Source organism: Hetaerina americana, unplaced genomic scaffold, assembly GCF_022747635.1.
Source record: "Hetaerina americana unplaced genomic scaffold, ioHetAmer1.1.p SCAF_7, whole genome shotgun sequence".
NCBI lineage: Eukaryota > Metazoa > Arthropoda > Insecta > Odonata > Calopterygidae > Hetaerina > Hetaerina americana.
Window position 1 is genome coordinate 59,961,750 of NW_027287316.1, and position 22,370 is coordinate 59,984,119.

Consider the following 22,370-nt stretch of genomic DNA (forward strand, 5'->3'; position numbering starts at 1 on the left):
CTGATGTTTTGAGATTCCGTTTTTGGCAAAAATAAACACATTCAGCCGCCAATGGGCCAATTTCGAACGGTTCCTACTATTTATATGATGGATCTACCGAAAATCAATGGAGAGGCAACCCCTCCAATTCATGGATTTGTAAATTCCCCCGATATATAATCAAGTTTATCCCAATAACCCAGACGGAGTGAGGTTTTCCGTTGATGGCAGTGAATTCCTCCAAAAGAGCATCCTTCTTCGATCTCCAAAACGAAGCTAATCATAGTGACGTGTGCCTTTAAGGTGCCCTTGACTGCGTTTATCCATCGTTCCTGCGCAAAAAAATATAATCCGAACTTCTTCACAACTTAACTAATTGCGACTAAATTTTTGCCTCTGGTAAACCAATCAGTCAGACATTTTTTTATTAAGGAATAATAAAAATTTCTCCTTCTGAAAACGATCCTTAATGGTTTCATATTTCTGTTCGATTTCAACAGATTAACTTGGCTATTTAAGTGCATAATGTGTGCCTTTTCAACTTACTTGCTTCAAAAACGACGAGAACACTTAAAAATCAGTTGGAAGCAATGAGTGTAATGAGTTATATTTGATCGTTTTCTATATTCCATCATTAATTTCCATGAAATTATAATACGTAACATGTATGCCACAGTATGCACGCCACCGCAATTCACACAGGGGTGTGACAGGGGGTTTGAAACGACAACTATGGAAAATGTTAAGGCCCTAAATGGGAGAAGCTTGCTTTAAAAACTTTCTGTCTGGAGGTAGATAAGAAAAAAAAAGAATTTATTAATTAAAGTACATGAATTATCTTTCTTGTTTACTAAATAATATAAGGCACGCAGAAAAATAACAAAAAAACTAACGTAACAGTTTCGTACTATCTGCTTTACGTAACAATGAAATCAAATAAAAGAATTAACATTCATGCAGGCAAATTTTCATTCATGAGTATAACTCGTATTGCATTGAGCTCTTGGCTTTCACTCACATAATTTTATCTTGAATAGATGACTAGATTTTGATTCACATTGTATGCATCATTGCATCAAGGATAGTTTCACAGTTAAGTAACTGATAACCTTGCGGCAGGTATCTGCACACTCATTGGGAAGACGAAGGCCATATTTATCCTATATTTTGGCATGCTAATTTAAAAATTTCTTAGATGCCAAGTTGCGGGAACATACACGCCGGAACTCTTGTTATTTATGTATCACTGAAATATGAGACAGTCGAAAAAATACTTGTATTTGTCACGGTAAATTAATTGCATTCACTTTAATTGCACAAAACAGACTTGAGTTCTCGATACGTGGAATATTACATATAAACATCACACATGCGGGCACTATTTTTTCTTTTTAATTTTTAGTTCAGGAAAGCTTAGATAAGAGGGAACGAATTCTTGAATAATCTTCGACAGAAATCCCTCTCCCTTAGTTTTCCGTTCTTTCCTAACCTGTTGACCTCGTTGAGGGACCTTGGGTGATCTGTTTGATTTCTTAAGTAAGATAACCTAATAAACTACCCCTGTAAGATATTACATAGCCTTATCCGACTCAGACATGCAGTTATTGATGGAAACTTTAATGAATTTTCCAATGAAAAATTTAAATACAGTTCATTCTATCAAATGTCAGAGTTTCTATTGATTACCAACTACTTTGTGTGTGTTTAAACTTGCCGACAACAATAATTAAACTTGAATTCTTATTCTGAGATCTTAGGTTGAAAATATTTCTCTCCTTGGATTTAAACCTAGACAAAAATAATCTCTACTTATTTCTAGGACACTCACCTGTTTAAGCATTTAATTCTATTAAAATGCCTCAAATGAAACCAACTTTTAACTTGCATAGATTGAAGTTAAATATTACGAAGGAACTAATGAGTTAACTTAGAAAGTTAAAAGGAAATTAAACTAAAGCGTAAAATGAACAAATTGCATAGTTTCAGGCAAAATATGGAGGAATTGGAGCACATTAATGAAAAAAATGATGGCACTTTTCCGCTAGATAAATTCCCATTATCTAGTGGGAGAGTATTATCATTTGCTCATTATTATAGCGTGCTCTGGAGCTTATGAAAAATCAAACTTTTCGATATATGAATGCATAATATCATAAGTCTCTCCAATGGATTTCAGTACATGTATGTCACGCATCCGTGGCCTTTTTCAAATTTCCTTCAGTATCCTTCTTTCATCCCCTAATATAACTTCGTTGTTGCTTTACCTTTCCATCCAACTTCTACGATTCTTCTCCATCCATCCGTATTTCAAATGGCTCCAATCACACCTTATCTCGAAGGAAACGAGGAGGGAAGAGAGAGATAGATGGTGGAGAGGAGATAGCGTTACATCTTCACCAGCTCCGGAAATTAAAACGTATCTCCGTTTAGATACCGTCCTGACACTTTGCTACTAGTTTTCAAGGAGTCATTTTAAACATATAACAAATACGAAATCAAAGAGAAATAGTCTTATCCTAACCATTATGAATGAAATTACTCAAACGTATACCTTAATCGAAAACAGTCTCGAGTTTAACTGATCGTTCAAATTGCGATTGAACTCGAAAGACATGAACCCCCACACTGCCTCAACCCATGCGTTTGATCATTAAATTTTTAATGTGCGCTTTAACGATGGGCCAAATGTTGAAATAATGGGGATTTCCCTTTGCATTCTATAACTAAAAAGTAAACATACCGTATAAAATGGATTTGCAATGCCACTGATGTAATCGCTATTTCGATGATCAATTTAGATTTCAAATTTCCTTTTTCGACCACTCATTCAACAAACTATTCCTCAGTTTGCTCAATTTATAAATGCAAAACTAAAATGTATTATATTTACAAATCGCATTCTGAAACAGATAATGTAAAAAATCAGAAAATGTTCTATTTTTGAATACTTTGGTTACGCCAAAGGAAAATCTGCGCCGCAATAAAAGTGTTTTACGGCAGTTTACCATATACTATATCGTCAAGAAATGTTTCATTCACCTCCCGACTTTATGCTCACCCTGAAATGCTGACTTTAGAAATCACCAAAGCTCACTTAACCCTATAGGTGAAGATAATGCTCACCTAGTACTAAACCCAAAGGCATGCGAAAGCAATCTATCAGGGTAGGGGAGTCATTTTCCTTGAGTGGATCCCAGGAAGATCTGGTACCTGAAAAATCACACAGCTTTGGTGGAGCTGAGGTTGTCCAAAGAGGCTTGCACGGGAATCAAACCCGGGTCAGTAGTCCAACGCTCTACGCCTGGACTAACTCGACCAGCTAGCAATGATATTTTTGATTAAAATGTATATTTCGTGCCAAATACAATTGTAAGCCTTGACTTCGTTTTAAGGACTTCATCGGTCGCAACCAGCATATTATTTTCCAAAAATTATTTATTTGGTTTAAATAGTGGTTTGATTAGTTGTTAGACGGTGAAAAATTCTATCAAGTAAACGTGAGCAAAAATACAGCTCATGGGTTTGACTCCATGATATGATACTTCTTTTTTATTTTATGCGGAAAAAGATCAAAATAGTTAATTTTAGTTAAGCTGCATAAATTATATTTGGATGCACATTGTATTAATTTCCATCCAAAAATTTTACTTAACTTTTTTTTCAGAGACTTGATGCTCAAAAATGGCAAATAAAAGGAAGAATGGGTAACAGATAATGGTCGTTAGGACCGTTGAAACCTACCTTTAATAGGTAGATTCTCTTGAATGGATGCACGAATGTTCCTGGAAACCCTCCCCCCCATCACCATTGCATTGAAAACTAGATTTTAAATCAACTGAAAAAGTACCACAAGACGCAACCCATCACATCTATGAAGCACAAGATAGTTAAAATTTTACTGCCAGTGTACTTACTGCATGATATTCACGAGGGAGCGAGTGGAACGGTGGTTTCCATTAAACTCCGGCGGCGTATCGAATGCCATTCAAACGTCAAGCGTTCCCTTTGCCGCGAAAAGGGGAAGAACAGAACCCCAGCATCCCCATGGACCCATCTGCAGGGAGGGAGGAGGGATTACCCTCCTTCCCGAGGATTATTAATTATTTCCTCCACATGGGAAAAAAAATAAAAACGCGGTTGTCCCTTCTTTTGTCCTAGTCCCACTAATTTGATCCGCCTAATTAAGAAACCTTAGGGAATGAGAGCCCGGCCCTTTTCTTTCCCATTCCAAATTACAGAACCGCTGACGACAAAACGGCTCGGTCGTTCATTATCCCTCCGCGGAGCTTGCCATCTTGCTCGCCGTTCGCCTACCACTCCACCAAGATTGGGACCCGCATATTCATATTTACGCTCACTTAGTCGAGTGCGTTTGTGGAAGTAGTGAGGCCATTGTCTCACACCTCTTCCAGATATAACTCTCCCTCTAGATCTCGACCAAAGCAGACGCTTCCTTCCCTTTTCCTCCATTTGCGTGGGGGAAAACACTTATTTCACCCTATACCGGGGAGACGAGGGTGTTCCCAAGGTCTTAAGCGCTCCGCATCGAAGACGAGGTGAATGCGGGAGGATCATTTCAATTCTATTTTGAAAAAGAAAAATAAGGAGCTGCGCCCTCCACACAAGGGTGGAAAAGAATGGGAGTAGGTCCGGGAGTACTTCTTTACTTGAAAAAGATAGCAAAGGGCCAACTGTGCCAATGGATTCGTAACCAAAACTGAGCAGCGTGAAATAGTTTTGCGATTGAAAATTCATTTCATATTTTATGAAATGTTTTCAATAAATGCCATTATGGATAGCGATGGATTCATAATTAATCATTTACACGCTTGCAGAAGTGTTGACGAAATGTTTTCATATCATACGCAAAAATTGTTTATTCAAAAACCTATTTTATTGGGCTCAATTCGGGATGAGTATTGACCGGTACGTAAATTGTGAACAAACTCCGAGGAAATGAGGCAAAAAATGGCACTTTTGTTCATTAAATCGACGTGTGAATACTCATATAATTATCACAATCATTGCCTATAAACATGGGCTGTGTCGCAAAGGTGTAGTGCTATGATTCGATTATATGGGTAATATTGGCCGGATACTTTTATGAACTGACGTGGAGTAATTTACATTAACTTTGTGACTCCCTGCAACGTTGACTCACGCTGATACTTTCCAAGTTAACCTTGGCCCTCGTGGATAATTGCAAAAGTTCTACGGATGTTGCCTACATCTTATCTGTGCACCAGACTAGAGCTCTTTCACTCGCGGCAATATTACTACACTCACAACAACAGTACCATACATACGTAGTATATAATTATTAATAATTGGTTTAAAATAAAATCATAATTTAATTTTATTTTCAGCGTCAAATTAATAGAGACGACCTAGTATATCATCAATTGGCAAGGTAGTATGTTTTTAATTTTCAATAATTTTTAACCGATTAAAGCGGCTGAATGACGCCCACTTCATGCATTATCATTGAATTTAATAATTTTTCGACTTGTAGTTGATTATGAAAGTTGGAGTAGAAGAATAAGTTATCGTAATTCAAATTGCCATTAGTAGATATTTCATATAATGCTAAGTAATGTTGTAAGAAAGTGTAGCATATGGTTAATTAATGCAATTTTACACACATATACATATGTATACTATTTTTATGCATTTATTACTATTAGGTAATCTACCGGTTAAGGTAGGTTTTTTGATGGACAAAAATTACCCATTCAAAAATGTGTGACCCCCAGCAAAACTACACGTCCCACTCTACATCAGGTCCCTCTTCATCTCTGCGTACTTTCTTCCTCTCTTCATCCCGTCCAACATCCCTATCCTGTTCCTTCCCTTTCCTCGTTTGCCCAACATTCTCCCTTCTTTCACAGTCTTCAACATCCCACTGCCGGTCAACACCCCCTTAATCCACTTTTCCTGCCTCCATAGGATTGCTCCCAACAAACCCCTCTCTTCGCCCACCATACCAAGTACTTCCTCATTTGTTTTCTTCTCTGTCCATTTCACCTTCTCCATTCTTCTCCAAACCCACATTTCAAAAGCCTCCAATCTACATCTATCGTCCTGCTTCAATGACCACGTTTCCGCACCGCACATAGCTACGCTCCATATCAAAGTTTTTATCAGTCTTCTCTAAACATCCTTACTCAACGTCCCTGTCATCAACTCCCTCCTCCTTGTGAAAGCCTCTTTGCCTAGCGCAATTCTTCTCCTTACGTCCCTACCACTTTGACCGTGTTGGTCCAAAACACTACAGAAATACGTAAACTGTTCTACATGCTCTAGTTTTTGCCCTCCTATTTTAATGTTAAGCTTAGCCTTTTTCTTTCTAGAGAATCGCACACCCTTTGTTATATTCATATTGATTCTCATCCCATACCTGTCGCACTGAACTTTTAATTTACTAAGTAATGCTTTCAACCCCTTGGTTGACTGACAAACTAAAGCTTGGTTATCAGCAAACCTAACTGATTTTATTAATTTCCCGCCCACTTTCATTCCTACCTCCAGTTCTTCCCATGCCTCTGCATCATTTCCTCTGCATACAGGTTGAACAGCAACGGTGATACTGGGCAACCCTGCCTTACATCTAAATGCAACAATTTCAGAGTGTAAAAATCATTCGCCTTGACTGGGATTCGAACCCAGATCCCTCAACATTCGGTCGACCATCATTCATCTGCCCATCATTCATGTGACCACTATTCATCGGTCATTCTGGCCACCGAGGCCAGAGTTTAAGAGGACGCTTCGGTAGCTTAAGTGGCTAAAGCATTCCACCGAATATTGAGGGATCTGGGTTCGAATCCCAGTCAAGGCGAATGATTTTTACTCTCTGAAATTGTTGCATTGAAATGCACATTGGCGGATGACTCCGTTAAAAGTTACTGTTGGGGCATCTCCCGCAGTTTCTTTGGAATCTACCTTACACCTCTTCCTAACACTGCCCATCCTGACTCCCCGTTTCCTACCCGCACCTGAGCAGTCTGAGACATGTACAGGTTGCGGATTAGCCTCCTTTCCCTCCAATCTATTCCTATTTTCTGCAGAATACTCATTAGTTTTTCCCAATTTACTCCATCAAACGCTTTTTCAAAATGTACAACACAGGCAAAAACCTCCTGGCTGTGTTCTATATTCCTCTCGATTAATAATCTCATTACCGCAATGGCATCACGCGTACATCTCCATTTCCTAAACCCAAACTGATCATCCCCTAAGTAATCATTTGCCCTACTCTCTATCCTTTTGTTTATGATCCTGAGAACAACTTTAGCTGCGTGGGATATCAAACTAATTGTCCTATAGTCCTCACATGACGTGGCCTTTACCTTTTTCGGAATAGGAACTAAAACTGATATTACAAAGTCTTCCGGTCAGATTCCTTCCTCATAAATACTACGAATCAGCCCATATAGCCTCTTCCTCCCACATTTCTCTAAACATTTCAATAGTTCCGCGGGAATGTTATCCGCCCCCACAGCCTTATTTAGTTTCATCTCCCTTAATGCCCTTTCTATCTCATCGTCGAGTATGCCTGGACCTAAGCTGTCTTCCTCTACGTCATATTCTTTTTCAATGTCTAACATTTTTGGTCTAAGTTCTTTACTATACAGCTCTTCTAAATACTCCTTCCATATCTCTTGGATCTCTCCTGCGTCAACTATTACCTTACCCGCCTTATCTCTAACTGAAATCGTTGATCTCCCTTTCTTACTTCCCGATAACGATTTAACTTTGCTGTACAGCGCACCGATTTCACCCTTCCTCTGCAGACTTTCCATATCCTCACACTGCGTCTTCCAACATGCTTCTTTTGCTTTATTTGTTGCCCGCCTCAATTTATTGTTCAATTTTTTGTACTTCATTTTGCCTAATTCTGAATTTACATTTTTCCATTTTCGCCGCTCATCCATCTTTGTAATCATTTCATCCGTGATCCATTGTTTCCTAGTCCTATTAGCGTTAACGGTTCCAATGGTGTCTTTTGCGGCTTAAAACAACCCTTTCTTGAAACTTTCCCATTTTTCTTCGATAGTACTAATTATATATGTATATATATTTCTGTATATATATATTGTCGTGTCCCCTCGAGGGCAGCGCGACAAGGGACGTCTCAGAAAAGGATCTTGACTAACGCTGAGGAATTTCCGGACGACGAAGGTGGTCCAATTGGCGAGTTGGTACGGTGAAATAAAAGAGACGGGGTCTTTCGCTAGGAGTTTGTATTTAAACAAGAGCGACTCCGGCGCGAGTATCTCGTCCTGCGGCGAACCCCGGGTCAATCGACGAGTCTCCGCTTCCACGGCTCTCGGCTCCCCATCCCGACGTGTACACGGCCCCTCGACGAAAGACCCGGAATGAAGGTTCCGCGGGGTTTTTATTTGATCGCGGCATCCGGTCGCGCCCCGGATTCAGCATTTTACTGCGCTTCATTCCCATATTTAGTCATATTCGCGAGCTGCGTTCGCATGCTTGCCCCCTCCTCCCTCGAGGCGACGCAAGCACCCGAGTGACAGGTAAGCAGTGGGAAAATTCCAATATGCGAATTGCGCAGCACACGAATAGACCTCCACGCGAAAGAGAATTGAGCCACGTCGGGGAAATTAACCCGGGACATAACATTACCCCCCCCTCAAAACTTCGGCCTCCGGACGAAGCCTTGAGAGGTATCCGCTGAAGCTTCTCTCATCTCTAGCCGAAGACGCGAGTTCACCGCTTTTGCCGGAGAATACAATGTTCATCACAAATACAATAAGGTTCAAATACAATTTTCATCACAAATACAATAAGGTTCAAATACAACTTTCATCACAAATACAATAAGCCCTAAGTTCATCTCTAACAAAACCAAGAACAAATGAAACATAGAAGCACTCTTAGTCTAGGAAACAGTAACACACCAAACAGTAAAAACACATCGATACAAAATGCTGAAACTACAGAGTTCACTTGAATCTTATACGTGTCCTTCACCTACTGAAAATGCCATTAACCCTCAAAAACACTAGTAAAAATCATCTGAAAATACCATTATGTGTCTCTCCTTATGTCTATTGGTTGCATCGCCAAATATTGATCTTCAACAAGGCCGTCACTACCGTCAACGTTTTCATACAGAGTGGGTAATGCCACTTTGGGGATTCGGGAATTAGGTGGTGGGATGGGTGCCCTAGTCTCGGGTGGTTTTCGAAAGTGCACTGTCGGGCCACAGTCCCCGACCTGCAACTGAGTACTTTCCTGGCGCGTACGCTCCCAGGGGCGTTCAACTGTCTGGAAGTAACTGTCCTTTATACACCAAACACACTGATACAGGCAATACGAAAATATTATCAAAGACGAAAACAGAGCAATGGTGCCTGTACATGTTAAATAAAGAAAGGTAGCCTGATTTATATTCGTCATAGTAGGAGCCGTCATTCGTGCTACATGCAAGCATTCGGTCAAATTGGTACAGACGGCAAAATTGCGGTCGTCATACGGTGGTAATTTCAAAGAAGTTATGGGAGCCCAAGCAGCTGGTATAACTCGATGTACTTTAACTTTTGCATCTTTTGATTCACAAGGGTATTGTGACGAAAAAGTAGAAGTCCCCAATTTCAGTCTGCACGCGCATGGAATAGTGAGCTTGTATGCACCGATTTTAAAATTTTCTGCCAGAGTTGCGTTAATTCTATCACCGCAGAAGATTGTCGAATTCCTTGGGGGGTGGGTTATCACATACACTCCACTACTGATCTTCGTAACGATGCTATCAGGCGATCTCCCACACGCTATTGGGCAGGACGCCGTCATCTCCTTAGCCGTGGCCCCCTTGACCATTGCCTCGGCACACTTGATGGTCCCCAGCGTGTCTCCAAGCGGGTCCGCCAGCATGCATAGCTCGTCGGTGTAGATGTTGCATGCGAGGACTTTGAGACTCATACCTCCCCTGGAGAAGTGCCGAATGGCCAAGTCGTAGTCCGTCGTCCCGATGGTCCGTCGAACCGCCTGTAATCGCTCCTTCAAGATCCGAAGATTGACGAGCTCCGGGGAGAGCCTCCGAGCTTGGCAAGCCCTGAGGACCCCCGTCTGTGAGGCGATAATGGATTGGAGGTAGGCCAAGACACCCCAGCCAGATCCTCCAGGTATCCCTCCATGCTCTGGGATCGTCACGCTCTGTGCTGGCAGTGTGAGTAAGTCGCCAAGGTTGTCCATCCTCTCCTCGACTTCCTCAGCCTCCGCCTCCGATATGACGACCCGCTCCGCGTGCCGCCGCATCGGGAGGATGAAAGAGGATGAAAACGCCCCTCCATCCGATGTCAGCGGTGCCTCCGTCAGTGGATCAGCCCAGTACCTTGGATTCCAGTTATTTAAGGCCAGGGCCCGGGATGCCTGTATGGCCTCACAGATTTCAGGGTGACTCTCTCTTACACAGTTGGATGCATACAATCCGAAATTTTCCAGCTCTCTCCTTGGGTTAAAAGGTGTTTTCTAAACAAGAGGGTATGACGTCTCGTAAACCGTAACATTAGGTAAAGTTCTGAACAAGGCTCCCGCCGTAATATCTACTGGCACTTCCGCCAGGTGCTTCATCCCACAAGCGACCCAAACCAGCATTCCCAATAGACAAATGTGACACTTGATCCCCTTCATTCTTCTCCGAGGTGACTACCGTTTCGACTTCGACTCCCCTTGGTTGACCCCGAGAAAAAGGGGAAGAGATGGTTGATCAGTCCACCCATTCCATCCTCCTCCACAGGCAATCAATGGGATTCATCACCAATGACCTATGACTATTCTCTACTACATTACATTAACTAAACATAACAAAGGTTCATATGCATTCCTCCCGGATTGCTCATTCGTTTCCCCCCCTTAAAACTAGGTCTTATGCTTACGTCGCTAATACTTATTTGCATATATTACCATGGTTAACCAGTTACTTAAGTGCACTAATAATTCTCTTACAACTGTTTTTTTTTCTTTCTTTTCTTGGGATCCCAATTCGCGAGGCAACATTCCTCACAGCCCCCCTCCCTTTCTTCCGAACGGGAGGTGTCTCGGGGTCTATCAGCTGATTTTTCGAGCGTCTCCCCCTTCGGCCGAGTGGTCAACGACCTCTTTTCAAGTTTTTCAAGGTTTCAAGCTTAAGCTCTCAATGGCAAGACCCCTCTCTAGGTCCCCATTTACTTTCCCCGGGTACCCCGGTAACTTCCCTTTCGACTGTCCCACCCTGGGACTGCCCTTCCATGCGGGATTCCCCATCCGCATGGGGTGAGGCCCCTTGCCGGCCCCTCTTCTCTCGCTGTCCCCATGTGCTTCCTTCAGACACCCCTGCAAGTATTTCTTTTAACTGTCCCATCCGAGGACTGTCTCTCTATACGGGATTCCCCGTCCGTATAGTGCGAACCCTTTCTTTTAACTGTCCTATCCGAGGACTCTCTCTCTATACGGGATTCCCCGTCCGTATAGTGCGAACCCTTTCTTGGCTCCTCTTTTTCGGCCGCCCCTTCTTGTAGTTAAAAACATAACAAGGATGTTTTTACTACCTGTCTCTCTATACGGGATTCCCCGTCCGTATAGTGCGAACCCTTTCTTTTAACTGTCCTATCCGAGGACTCTCTCTCTATACGGGATTCCCCGTCCGTATAGTGCGAACCCTTTCTTGGCTCCTCTTTTTCGGCCGCCCCTTCTTGTAGTTAAAAACATAACAAGGATGTTTTTACTACCTGTCTCTCTATACGGGATTCCCCGTCCGTATAGTGCGAACCCTTTCTTTTAACTGTCCTATCCGAGGACTCTCTCTCTATACGGGATTCCCCGTCCGTATAGGGTGAACCCTTTCTTTCAACTGTCCCATCCGAGGACTCTCTCTCTATACGGGATTCCCCGTCCGTATAGTGCGAACCCTTTCTTTTAACTGTCCTATCCGAGGACTCTCTCTCTATACGGGATTCCCCGTCCGTATAGTGCGAACCCTTTCTTGGCTCCTCTTTTTCGCTGTCCCCTCCGTAATTGCAGTTAAAAACATAACAAAGATGTTTTTACCACCTGGAGGAGAAAAAACAGAATCAAAATATCTTCACAACACTCACCTTTCCCACGTTCCTCGTGCTCCTCACGGTAAACAACTCCGTACCGTTTTCCGTCTTTACCAGGTAGACCATATGCTTCTCCAGGTTTTGGACTTTACATAGAGGGTATACGCATGCCAAAGTGAGTAAAATACACCAGGTCAGTCCAACTCCTCCTAAGGCTGTTCCCCGCGCAGCTGAAGAGGTTTCTGTTGCGTCCGCAAATTTTACTGACCAATTCGTTCTAGTCCAATTTAATTTGCCCCCGCACTAATTTTTCTTCTAATTACTTAAAATTCGAGCGTAACGAAAATGGACGCAACAGGTCCTCCCAGGTTGGTTGGGTATTAACGCCATACTCTTAGCTGTTTTTCTCTGTAATAAAAGCGACACATTAGCACAAGCACAAACCTTTATTCATCAGTCCTTTCATCAGCCCTGCCTGCTTAATTACTTTGAACGGCCCGTGAAATTGTGGTAACAACTTAGCACTTTTCCCGACTTTCCTCGTCGGCGTATACAATCTCACCAGGTCACCTGGTTGAAAGGTCACATCCCTCCGTGACTCATCGTACCGCTTAGCTTCCTTTATCTGCCTCTTCCCTAATCTCTCTAGCGCGACTCTCCGCGCCTCATCTAGCCGCTCTCTCTCCTTACTCCAGGCCCCTCGTCCTCCGATGTCACCATAACTTCGGCAGGTAGTTTCGCCTCCCTTCCGTGTACCAGGAAGTATGGCGTCTTTCCTAGGGTCCCTTGTTTCGTTGTGTTACATGCAAACGTTACCTGGGGTAAAAACTCGTCCCAGTCCTTTTGCTGATCGCCTGTGAAGGCACTTAGCATCTCCGCGAGGGTCTTATAAAGACGTTCGGTAAGCCCATTGGTCTGTGGTCTGTACGCGGTCGTGAAACTACTAATGATGCCCATACTCTTCAGCAAGGTCCTTACCATATCTGATTGAAAAACCTTACCCCTATCCGTCAGGATCGCCTTCGGCGCCCCGTGCCGGCAAATTATATTTTCTAACAGAAATTTGGCGACCGGTTCCGCTGTTCCATTCGGAAGGGCCTTCGTCTCTGCCCATCGCGTCCCATAGTCTGTGGCCACTACTATCATTACCCTTCCGTTTTTACTTCGACGAAACGGCCCTAGTAAATCTACGCCGATCTTCTCGAATGGCCTTCCGGCCTGAATCGGCTGTAGAAAACCGCCGGATTTGGCAAATGATTTCGGGCCGAATGCCCAGGAGTAAATTATGCACCTTAAACCGGTCGAGACCGTGGTCCTCCCGTAATCCTGGCAAAGTCGGGACCACTTTGTAGGATTCAGTCGGAGAAATGGCAGGAGAGGCGAAAAGTTAATTCAATAAAAAAAAATGAAAAAGAAGACAGCGTCACCACCGATGCCTACTCCGTAACAATGTATCAACAATTATGCATTAATCAATTAACCGCCCTTTGCTAGGAAGATCGGCCTTACTGCCGATTCCTCACTAGTCCAATCCCGCACAAAGAAGAAGAAGAGAAAAAAAGAACGGAAGAATACTTACCGTACCACGACCACGCCTTTGGCCGAGTCCTTCTGCGGATCCTCTTCTGCGTCGTCTTACAAATAATGCATTACCCGGCGCCTCCACCAAAGTTGTCGTGTCCCCTCGAGGGCAGCGCGACAAGGGACGTCTCAGAAAAGGATCTTGACTAACGCTGAGGAATTTCCGGACGACGAAGGTGGTCCAATTGGCGAGTTGGTACGGTGAAATAAAAGAGACGGGGTCTTTCGCTAGGAGTTTGTATTTAAACAAGAGCGACTCCGGCGCGAGTATCTCGTCCTGCGGCGAACCCCGGGTCAATCGACGAGTCTCCGCTTCCACGGCTCTCGGCTCCCCATCCCGACGTGTACACGGCCCCTCGACGAAAGACCCGGAATGAAGGTTCCGCGGGGTTTTTATTTGATCGCGGCATCCGGTCGCGCCCCGGATTCAGCATTTTACTGCGCTTCATTCCCATATTTAGTCATATTCGCGAGCTGCGTTCGCATGCTTGCCCCCTCCTCCCTCGAGGCGACGCAAGCACCCGAGTGACAGGTAAGCAGTGGGAAAATTCCAATATGCGAATTGCGCAGCACACGAATAGACCTCCACGCGAAAGAGAATTGAGCCACGTCGGGGAAATTAACCCGGGACATAACAATATATATATATATATATATATATATATATATATATATATATATATATATATATGTATATACACACATATATATACATATATATATGTATGTATATATATATACTACCTCGATCAAAAAGTTCACGGAATAACCACTGTGTGGCGCTCCCATCGTTCCGATTTGAGTTCTGTTTTTTTTGTTAAATTGGTACATCTGTTGTTGATATTCCCTTTAAATCTTAGTGTCATAACTTGACATTTGCAAAAGTTACGTAGCCAAGAGTACATCTATCTCTGTGTGTGTTGGCGATTTTTTACAATTGCAGAAATGGATTTAAATTTGCAACAACGAACTTGTATTAAATTTTGCGTAAAAAACGGATTTAGTGGCGCACGGACGTTGGAAATGTTGGAAAAGTGTTTCGGCAACGATTCTCTAAAAAAAACGGTCGTTTACCAGTGGCACGAGCGGTTCAGAAGTGGTCGTGAGTCAATCGAAGATGATGAACGCAGTGGCAGACCATCGACATCGAAAGTCGGTGAAAAAATTGATAAAGTAAAAGAAATGTTGGTCAATAACCGCAAATTAACCATCAGAGAAATAGCGGAGGACTTGAACATTGCCTATGGATCCGCCCAAGACATTGTGGTTAATGATTTGGGTTTCCGTCGTGTAGCAGCAAATTTGGGCCCAAAAGACCTCAATTTCATGCAAAAAAGAGACCGTGTTGACGTCGCAAAAGACATGATTTGCGAGGCTGAATCCGATCCCACATTCATCAAAAGGATCATTACTGGAGACGAGACGTGGGTTTATGAGTACGACACGCAATCCAGACATCAGGCAAGTGAATGGAGTTCACCAAATGAGCCGAGACCAAAAAAACCACGTCGTTTTCAGTCAAAAAAGAAGGCAATGCTGACGGTTTTCATGGATTACAACGGTGTAGTGCATCATGAATTTTTGCCAGAAGGCCAGACAGTAAACAAAGAGTATTATTTGGGCGTTATGAGACGTTTGCGTGAAGCAATTCGCCGAAAGAGACCAGAAATGTGGGCAGAAAACTCGTGGATTTTGCACCAATGATAACGCAACGTCCCACAGTGCTATCATTATTCGTAATTTTTTGACGAAAAATGCAACAAATACCATCCAACAGCCACCGAATTCACCTGATTTGGCTCCCTGTGACTTCTTTCTGTTCAATCGAGTTAAAAAACCATTACGGGGAACGCGTTTTAGCAGCCGAGAGGAAGTAATGGAAAAATCGCAGGAAGCACTGATGGACATACCGAAAACCGAATATAAAAAATGTTTCGAGGATTGGATCAAGCGCTGGCATAAGTGTGTTGCAGTCGATGGGGATTACTTTGAAGGGGACAATATAGATTTAGATGAATAAACTTGTATTTTTAATTTTCTGAATAAATTCCGGGAAATTTTTGATCAAGGTAGTATATAATGGGCTGACACAATATAACACAAATAGAATAGAATAGCAACATTTAAAAGGACACTCACACGGATAATTGTTCGGGCTTTCGGCCCTCTCAGAGGCCTTCTTCAAGAGAGACTGAAAATATGCTGTTGCTTTGGAGAGGGGAAAGAAGTATGGGCGGGGGGGGAGGTGTGGAGGGAATGCTGGGAGGGAAATTAAATATGGCGGTTAAGGGTGGGAATTTTGAAAGAACGGAAAGCTAGTATGTAGGCGGATTCACGAGTTCTCACCTCTATGTTGGTGGCTTAATCAGGTAGGGATTCTAGGATGCTGAGAGCAAAACACTGGTCAAATGAAAGGTTGTGGGAATTGGCGTGTGAAGGGATAGGAAGAGAAGAGAGTGAGGCAGAATTGCAGGAGTATCGGTGATTATTCATTCGGATGGATAAAGGGGTAATGCATTCACCTATGTAAAAGGAAGTGCAATGTTTGCATGATAAAAGATAAATAATATTTTTTGAGAGGCAATTAGCGTGGGAACGAGGTGAGGGGGCAATGAGAGGATGTAGGGAGAGGGGAGTAGGCATAATAAGAGGACAGGTTTTACATCGGGGGCGGTTGCAAGTTGGGGAAATATTGGGAAATTTGTCTCGGGGGGGGGCGCCAAATGGTTGGTGGATCTCAGAAGGTTTTTGAGATTGGCGGGTCGTCTGTATGCGATAGATGGGCATTGTGGTAGTAAGGATGAGGTCTATATATATATATATATATATATATATATATATATACATATATATAGACACACAAAAAAATATAATGTGTGTGTATATATATATACATATTTTTGTGTATATATATATATATATTTTATATTTTTATACACACACACACAAGAGGGAGGGAAAAGAGAAAAGTACTACGGCAAGGGGTGCTACAACTTTAGTTCAAGAGTGTTCATTAATAGGACGAGTGCTGATTCGATCACATTCGGAGACAGTTGCATAGAGTTCCAGAGATAAGATATGGACGGTGGAGAAGTGTTGATGCCGCCTACTTGGGCTTCTGGGATGCAGCCCAGAAGCTTGAGTTCCGGCGACCGCTTGCTAGGTGTGCCCGGGCGTCACGGGGCGTGAGGAGTGGTGAACGGAACGATACGGTGACTAAAATAACATAGGAATTCTGGGACAGAGAGTTGGGACATTTCATTACGTTTCCTTATGAGCGAAGTAGGAATTCAGATATAATCCTACGCAACGTTTATTAATGAATGATTACATTTGCTCTTTATGAAGAAAGAATTATCCTTAGTCACCAAAAACACATTCTGTAAATGTTAACAATGAAAATGTTGATTCAGGATTATTTCATCATTATCATTCTGGAAAAACTGTTTTGAAATATTTATTTCATTAAATTGAATATATTTGGGTACCCCTTAAATACGGAAGTGGTAATCCAAGTGTATTTACTTATTCCGGCACGAACGCCTCCTTGAAATTGATAGCCGTAGTGAACAACGTTTTCGCCAAACATGTATTCACCTTTTTACTAAAAAAAACCTGCCTTTTTGATAGAGTCGTTGATTACGTAAGAGGGGGGATTTATATGATACGAGTCATTACGAATGGGTAGGAAGCGTGTAACAAAAAGAAGAAAATGCCTTCGAGCAATTTGAGGACCCAAACTCAATGCATCTGCCATGTAAAATCTGCTTCAATTAAGATAAAGATTTAGGAACTATAAAGATAAGGGATGCGCTGTCAAAATAATTTTCACAACAGCATTATATAAAAAATTTTTTCAACTAGGTAGCCTAGTTTCAAACCATATTTATTGATAAATTTTACTGTGATATGGTCACAACAAGCGACTCGACTTGACTTCATATAGAAGCCGTTGGTAAAGTTGAATTTGTCGCACAAATTAAGAAAGTCGTTTATAAAAGTCCTCCAAATCGTATAAATCAAAGCATTTTCTTATTTATTTTATAATCTTTAAATTATGCGTAATTTTGAAAGTGCATGCCTGATCTGGAATCACTCCCTGCCATACACCCTTGTATCCACTTGAAGTATCTCACTCCTCTGCCTAGCCTATACCTATGTACCGTTTAGACGAATGGTGGTAAATAAAAGAGTGAAAATTTTCTCTCTTATCTTGCATTAATTTTTAGGGCGTAAATATAACTCAATGTATGATAACGTAGCAGTCAGAAGTTACAGGGCAAGCGACAACTCTTAATGACTAATTATCGGTCCATGAGAGGTAGGTGCGCTTTGCTTTCAAGACTTTTGCTTGGAAGACATTTTATATTCGCTCCCACCGTAAATAAATATATAGCTGATTACGATACATCGTAATGAAGTGGATTTTATCTCGTGGACGTCATTTTGAGGCCATTGCACCTGCGACCCATATTGCCGATGCTAGGGTTAAGATAACTATTCATTTCATAGCTGCATTAAATGCGCAGACAGAGGGGATGATATTGCTCCGCGTGGTTCGGCCAACAACACTGTGTGAAACCAACTTCGAGACCCGATCTTCTCAACGACTTATTCCATTGAAATATTTTTTCAATGAAACCATTTCAGGGATTAAAAATCATTCGCCTTGAATGATTTTTAATCTCTGAAATTGTTGCATTAAAATGCACATTAGGGGATGACTCCGTTAAAAGTTACTGTTGCGGCATCTTCCGCAGTTTCTGTGAAATATTTTTCCTTTGCCTGGCACAGTCAAAAGGTAAAGAGGAGAGCAATGAAAGCTAAGACTGTTAGCGAGGTAGGAAACGACCGCGTTTGCGACGGACACCGAGAAGATTATTGTGGCTCCATATTACGTCAGCAGATTGGACCACCAGGAAAAAATAAGAGGCACCATCACTGACAAATTCAAATATGAGAATATTGTGTGGAAGTACATCCTTTCTTAGCTGAAACGTTTTCCAGAGTGTAGATTGTTATAAAATCTTCCGTAGGATGAATCAATAGTTTCCGCTACTTACTTGTGAAAAAATATGTTAAATTTACGACTAGCCCGAATAAATTTCAAAGGGGTACTTTTCAACGGGGGTAAAGGTACCTTTGAAACAACATTGGTGCAGTTAATGTATCTCACGAAATCAATCTTTTTAATTTTATTCATAATTTATGGTTTATAAATTTATATTTCCGGTGCCTCTTCTATACATTTCTGATATTCTCCCCTCACCACTTCACATCTACTACTAAAAAATACTCCGCAAGCGTGTGGAGCGTCAATTTTTAGGACAAAGCTATTTATGCTCAAATGCTCACATATACAAAAATGTAAATTTTGTTCAGTGATAAAAATGTACATACATTTACATTCATACGTACTTATCTATATCAAATAATAATGGACTACTTCGAGTAACGTTTGTAATGTTGTCATTTTAATTTTATAAGTGGACACCTGATTTTCTCAAGATTATGAATTGCCCGAGGGAAGAATGAGTACTTCAACATGCCAGTGTTAGCAGCTTATCTCTATCTTATTATTTCCTGGTGGTACAGTATGCCAATGTAATGTGGAACCATAATTATCTCCTTGTTATCAAAAGTAGACTCATCTGCCCTGTACTGATCGATGGCCTTAGTCTTGCCTGCTCTCTTCGTGACTCCTAGGAATCCCATCCTAATTCCTCAAACACACCCGTCACGCTCACACTTTTCTCGTAAAAAGTTTTAACAAATCCATCAGAATTCCCCATAAAAATTTTACGATTTCTTAATCATAGTTTTCTCATACGGATCCCAAGTGATTGCCCTGTGTTCCAAATACGGCCAAAAATAAATCAACGTAACATATCTCTTTTGTCTTTTCATTACATTTTCCTTCATCCCAATAAAACCTAGTTTATGTAAGGCTTACGCGTATATTTTTAAGTCACATGAAAGGTATGTAACTGTTATGTAACTGCTACAGGTACTTGGTCTGTTATGTATAACTTCATTTGATCCTATCCTCTGGTAATGTTCAATAAATCATGTTTATAAAGTTTTTATGAAAGCCTATAGAAAATATCTTTAAGTATAGCTGGATTCCAGCAAAGACTGGAAAAATTGAAGAGACAAGTGCATTGCATTCGATGTGGACTCCTTTCAGAAAGACCATCAAAATTTGGAGGGTGAATAAACTTATATTTGAAAGGAAAAAAGATCTTTTTTTATTGAACGGCCCTCGTTTTTATATATTTCACACCTTTCCCCGGTTTTCCTTTACTCCAAAATTTCAAAACTTTACTCACCATCTGTTCCGTCTTTCAATAAATCAGTAATGCTCCTTCATACTATATTTCTTTTCTTGATTTTCCCTTCACCTTGCTCTTCAAAAAGTCTCGTGTCAGGCATTCACTTCTCTGTACATGTCCCACAACCCACATCTTCTGGTATGTTATTGTATTCAAGAGGCTTATTTCCTCTTTATAAATCGTTCCTTTTCTTACTTCAAGGTGATATTGAAAATTCTTCTCAGGATCGACACGCCCAATTTTCAGGCGAGCAGAGTGGCGCAGTGGAAGCGTGCTGGGCCCATAACCCAGAGGTCCGTGGATCGAAACCACGCTCTGCTATTTTTTTGTCAGTCATGTTATTCTTCGTGAACATACGCTCTTTCCCTATCGGAAAGGTCTCGGGCTCGCAGACGACCTGGGGATTGGATGTTTTCCATTGTGGTGTGAAAGTTGAAAGGTCATTAAAATGCTTTTTCACTGTTTATTAAAAAAACGTATTATTACTATATTTTTTCAGTAGATTTCAAGTTAAGTACTATCATTTTCAAAAAGCAGTATGCAGTTAACGACAAGACGAGAATTGAGGAAAGACAAAAACGTTAGTCATATTGTAATTTACCAGCTAGCTGAAGCTTGGAGCACAATAGTTTACGTTGCCCTTAGGACCAAGAGTGTCTGCCAGTAACTGAATACCGACTTTAACGGACTTTTTTTACCTTTTGCTAATTATCGGCGCGTCATTGACTGCTTACAGACTAATGCTAATGGTAGCACATGAATAAAATTCAACAGCGCTTTTTGTTAATTTACTATTCTGTATATCTTTCCATTCGACTTTACATTCATCCGAGGATAAATTCGGAAATTCTCGAGAAAACTGGCGGAATAACGTTAGATACAAAAGGGCTTGGTAGCTGAATCCACAATTCAACCGTCGGCCTTGGATTCACCTGCAATTGCGCGCTCTGAATAGCAAATGCGACTTGCATACACTCAATGATCCAACGGTCCCTTTGTTAAAGGGACGTTTTTTTCCCTAACTGCATCCGAAACACGTATATATCCACGTGAGAAGTCCCGGAGCGATCCATTGAATACCCTTTGCGTCTTAATAGTTCCAACTCCAACTCTCCTTCCTTTAATCCCCATCCCTCTCTATCTCTCTCTGCATCCATCCCCTCCCCGATGACCTTGACCTCATTCGAAAGTAGAGGCTCACTCTCAAAGTGTAGCAATCCTTTCAAAGATGCAAAGCTTGTGAGATATCTGCGAACTTCACGCTTGGGGAGAGACTGACGGCAGCTCCCACGGGATATGTGCTAAGAGTGGTCCAACGTCCAACGAGTTGCCCGATGTCACTTGAAACGAAAAGGAGTCGTCTCACGCTCAAGTTTAAATTATACTTCCAATTGTCAGTGGTCCCCAAACTGCTCGTCCAATGTTTCCAAATAAAGTCAGAAAACTGTTAAAATCGTAAACTTAGAGGGAAAAACCTAAAAAATTGTATTTTTCATATTTAATTCCAAGATACTTCATCGTATTTTAACTTATTGAGTAGACTTATCAACATTTCAACAGTAATAAAATTTATAGAATCCTCTGATTTTAGTTTTTATTACTAGTTTCAATGGCTACTTAAAAGTGATTTTCTTAGGACTGTATAAATTTTAATTTGTTCCACGTTCAAAACTCTTCCTTATTTCCCAGTGGCAATTATCTCGGAAGAAGATCTGTATCATTCATTGCCAAATATGATATCAACAAAAAATCAGTAGTCAATTTGCTACGCAATGCTATACGTTATGCTATATTCTCAACTAGATTTTTAAAATTCTTGCCAAAAATAAAAGTAGATTATCCCTGAATTTTATCTCAGATACTACTCTCCCTTTCACTTTCACCGTCCCATCAGCTCACCATGGAGAAGAATACCGACTCACGTGAAAAAGGATTAACAACATTTTGTTACGCAATACGCTTTCCAGCTCACGTCCGATGCGTGCCGCGAAAGGAAAAAAATCTTAGCACGAATCACGGCACGGCACAATCTTAGCACGGTAGATTTTATTTTTTCAGCCAGTTAGATCAATGGATACACGCAAAGTTGTCATCTCAAGATTTAACTATAATTGTTTCATATTTTCTACTAAATTAGTCATTAGTAGTTGCCATCATTAAAAAATAACTTTGTATTATCCAAACTTTTAAGTGTTTCTAACATAACGAGTTTTACTACACAATAGTACGTCCGTGTCCAATTTACGAGTAGGTGGAAACCTCCCCTTGGAAAAGACGAGCTTTTTTAATTATGTACACATTATTTTTATTTATGAATGTTCATTATTACATAAAATTACGCAAGTTGTTATTAAGTTCATTGACTATTTATCAATTCCGGTATTTATTTTCCTTTTCTATCCTGTTCTTGGGATAATTAATGGATACAATTTTCAGA

At 41.3% G+C, this 22,370-nt stretch overlaps 2 protein-coding genes and 1 non-coding gene across 3 annotated transcripts in view; 2 read left to right on the plus strand and 1 right to left on the minus strand.

The window, feature by feature from the left end:
* Window positions 1–22,370, plus strand: part of LOC139696757 (liver carboxylesterase 1F-like) — an 87,225-nt gene that overhangs the window by 21,006 nt on the left and 43,849 nt on the right. The window lies entirely within an intron of this gene.
* LOC139696753 (uncharacterized) lies at window positions 8,114–12,354 on the minus strand. Its single transcript, XM_071595593.1, has 2 exons — window positions 11,709–12,354; window positions 8,114–11,597 (listed from the first exon to the last, which is right to left on the minus strand). Exon 2 carries the CDS (start codon window positions 10,255–10,257, stop codon window positions 9,031–9,033), a length of 1,227 nt encoding a protein of 408 aa, XP_071451694.1. The 5' UTR covers window positions 10,258–11,597; window positions 11,709–12,354; the 3' UTR covers window positions 8,114–9,030.
* On the plus strand, window positions 20,183–20,254 carry TRNAM-CAU (transfer RNA methionine (anticodon CAU)). The gene has a single exon. It is a non-coding gene; the product is annotated as a tRNA-Met (tRNA).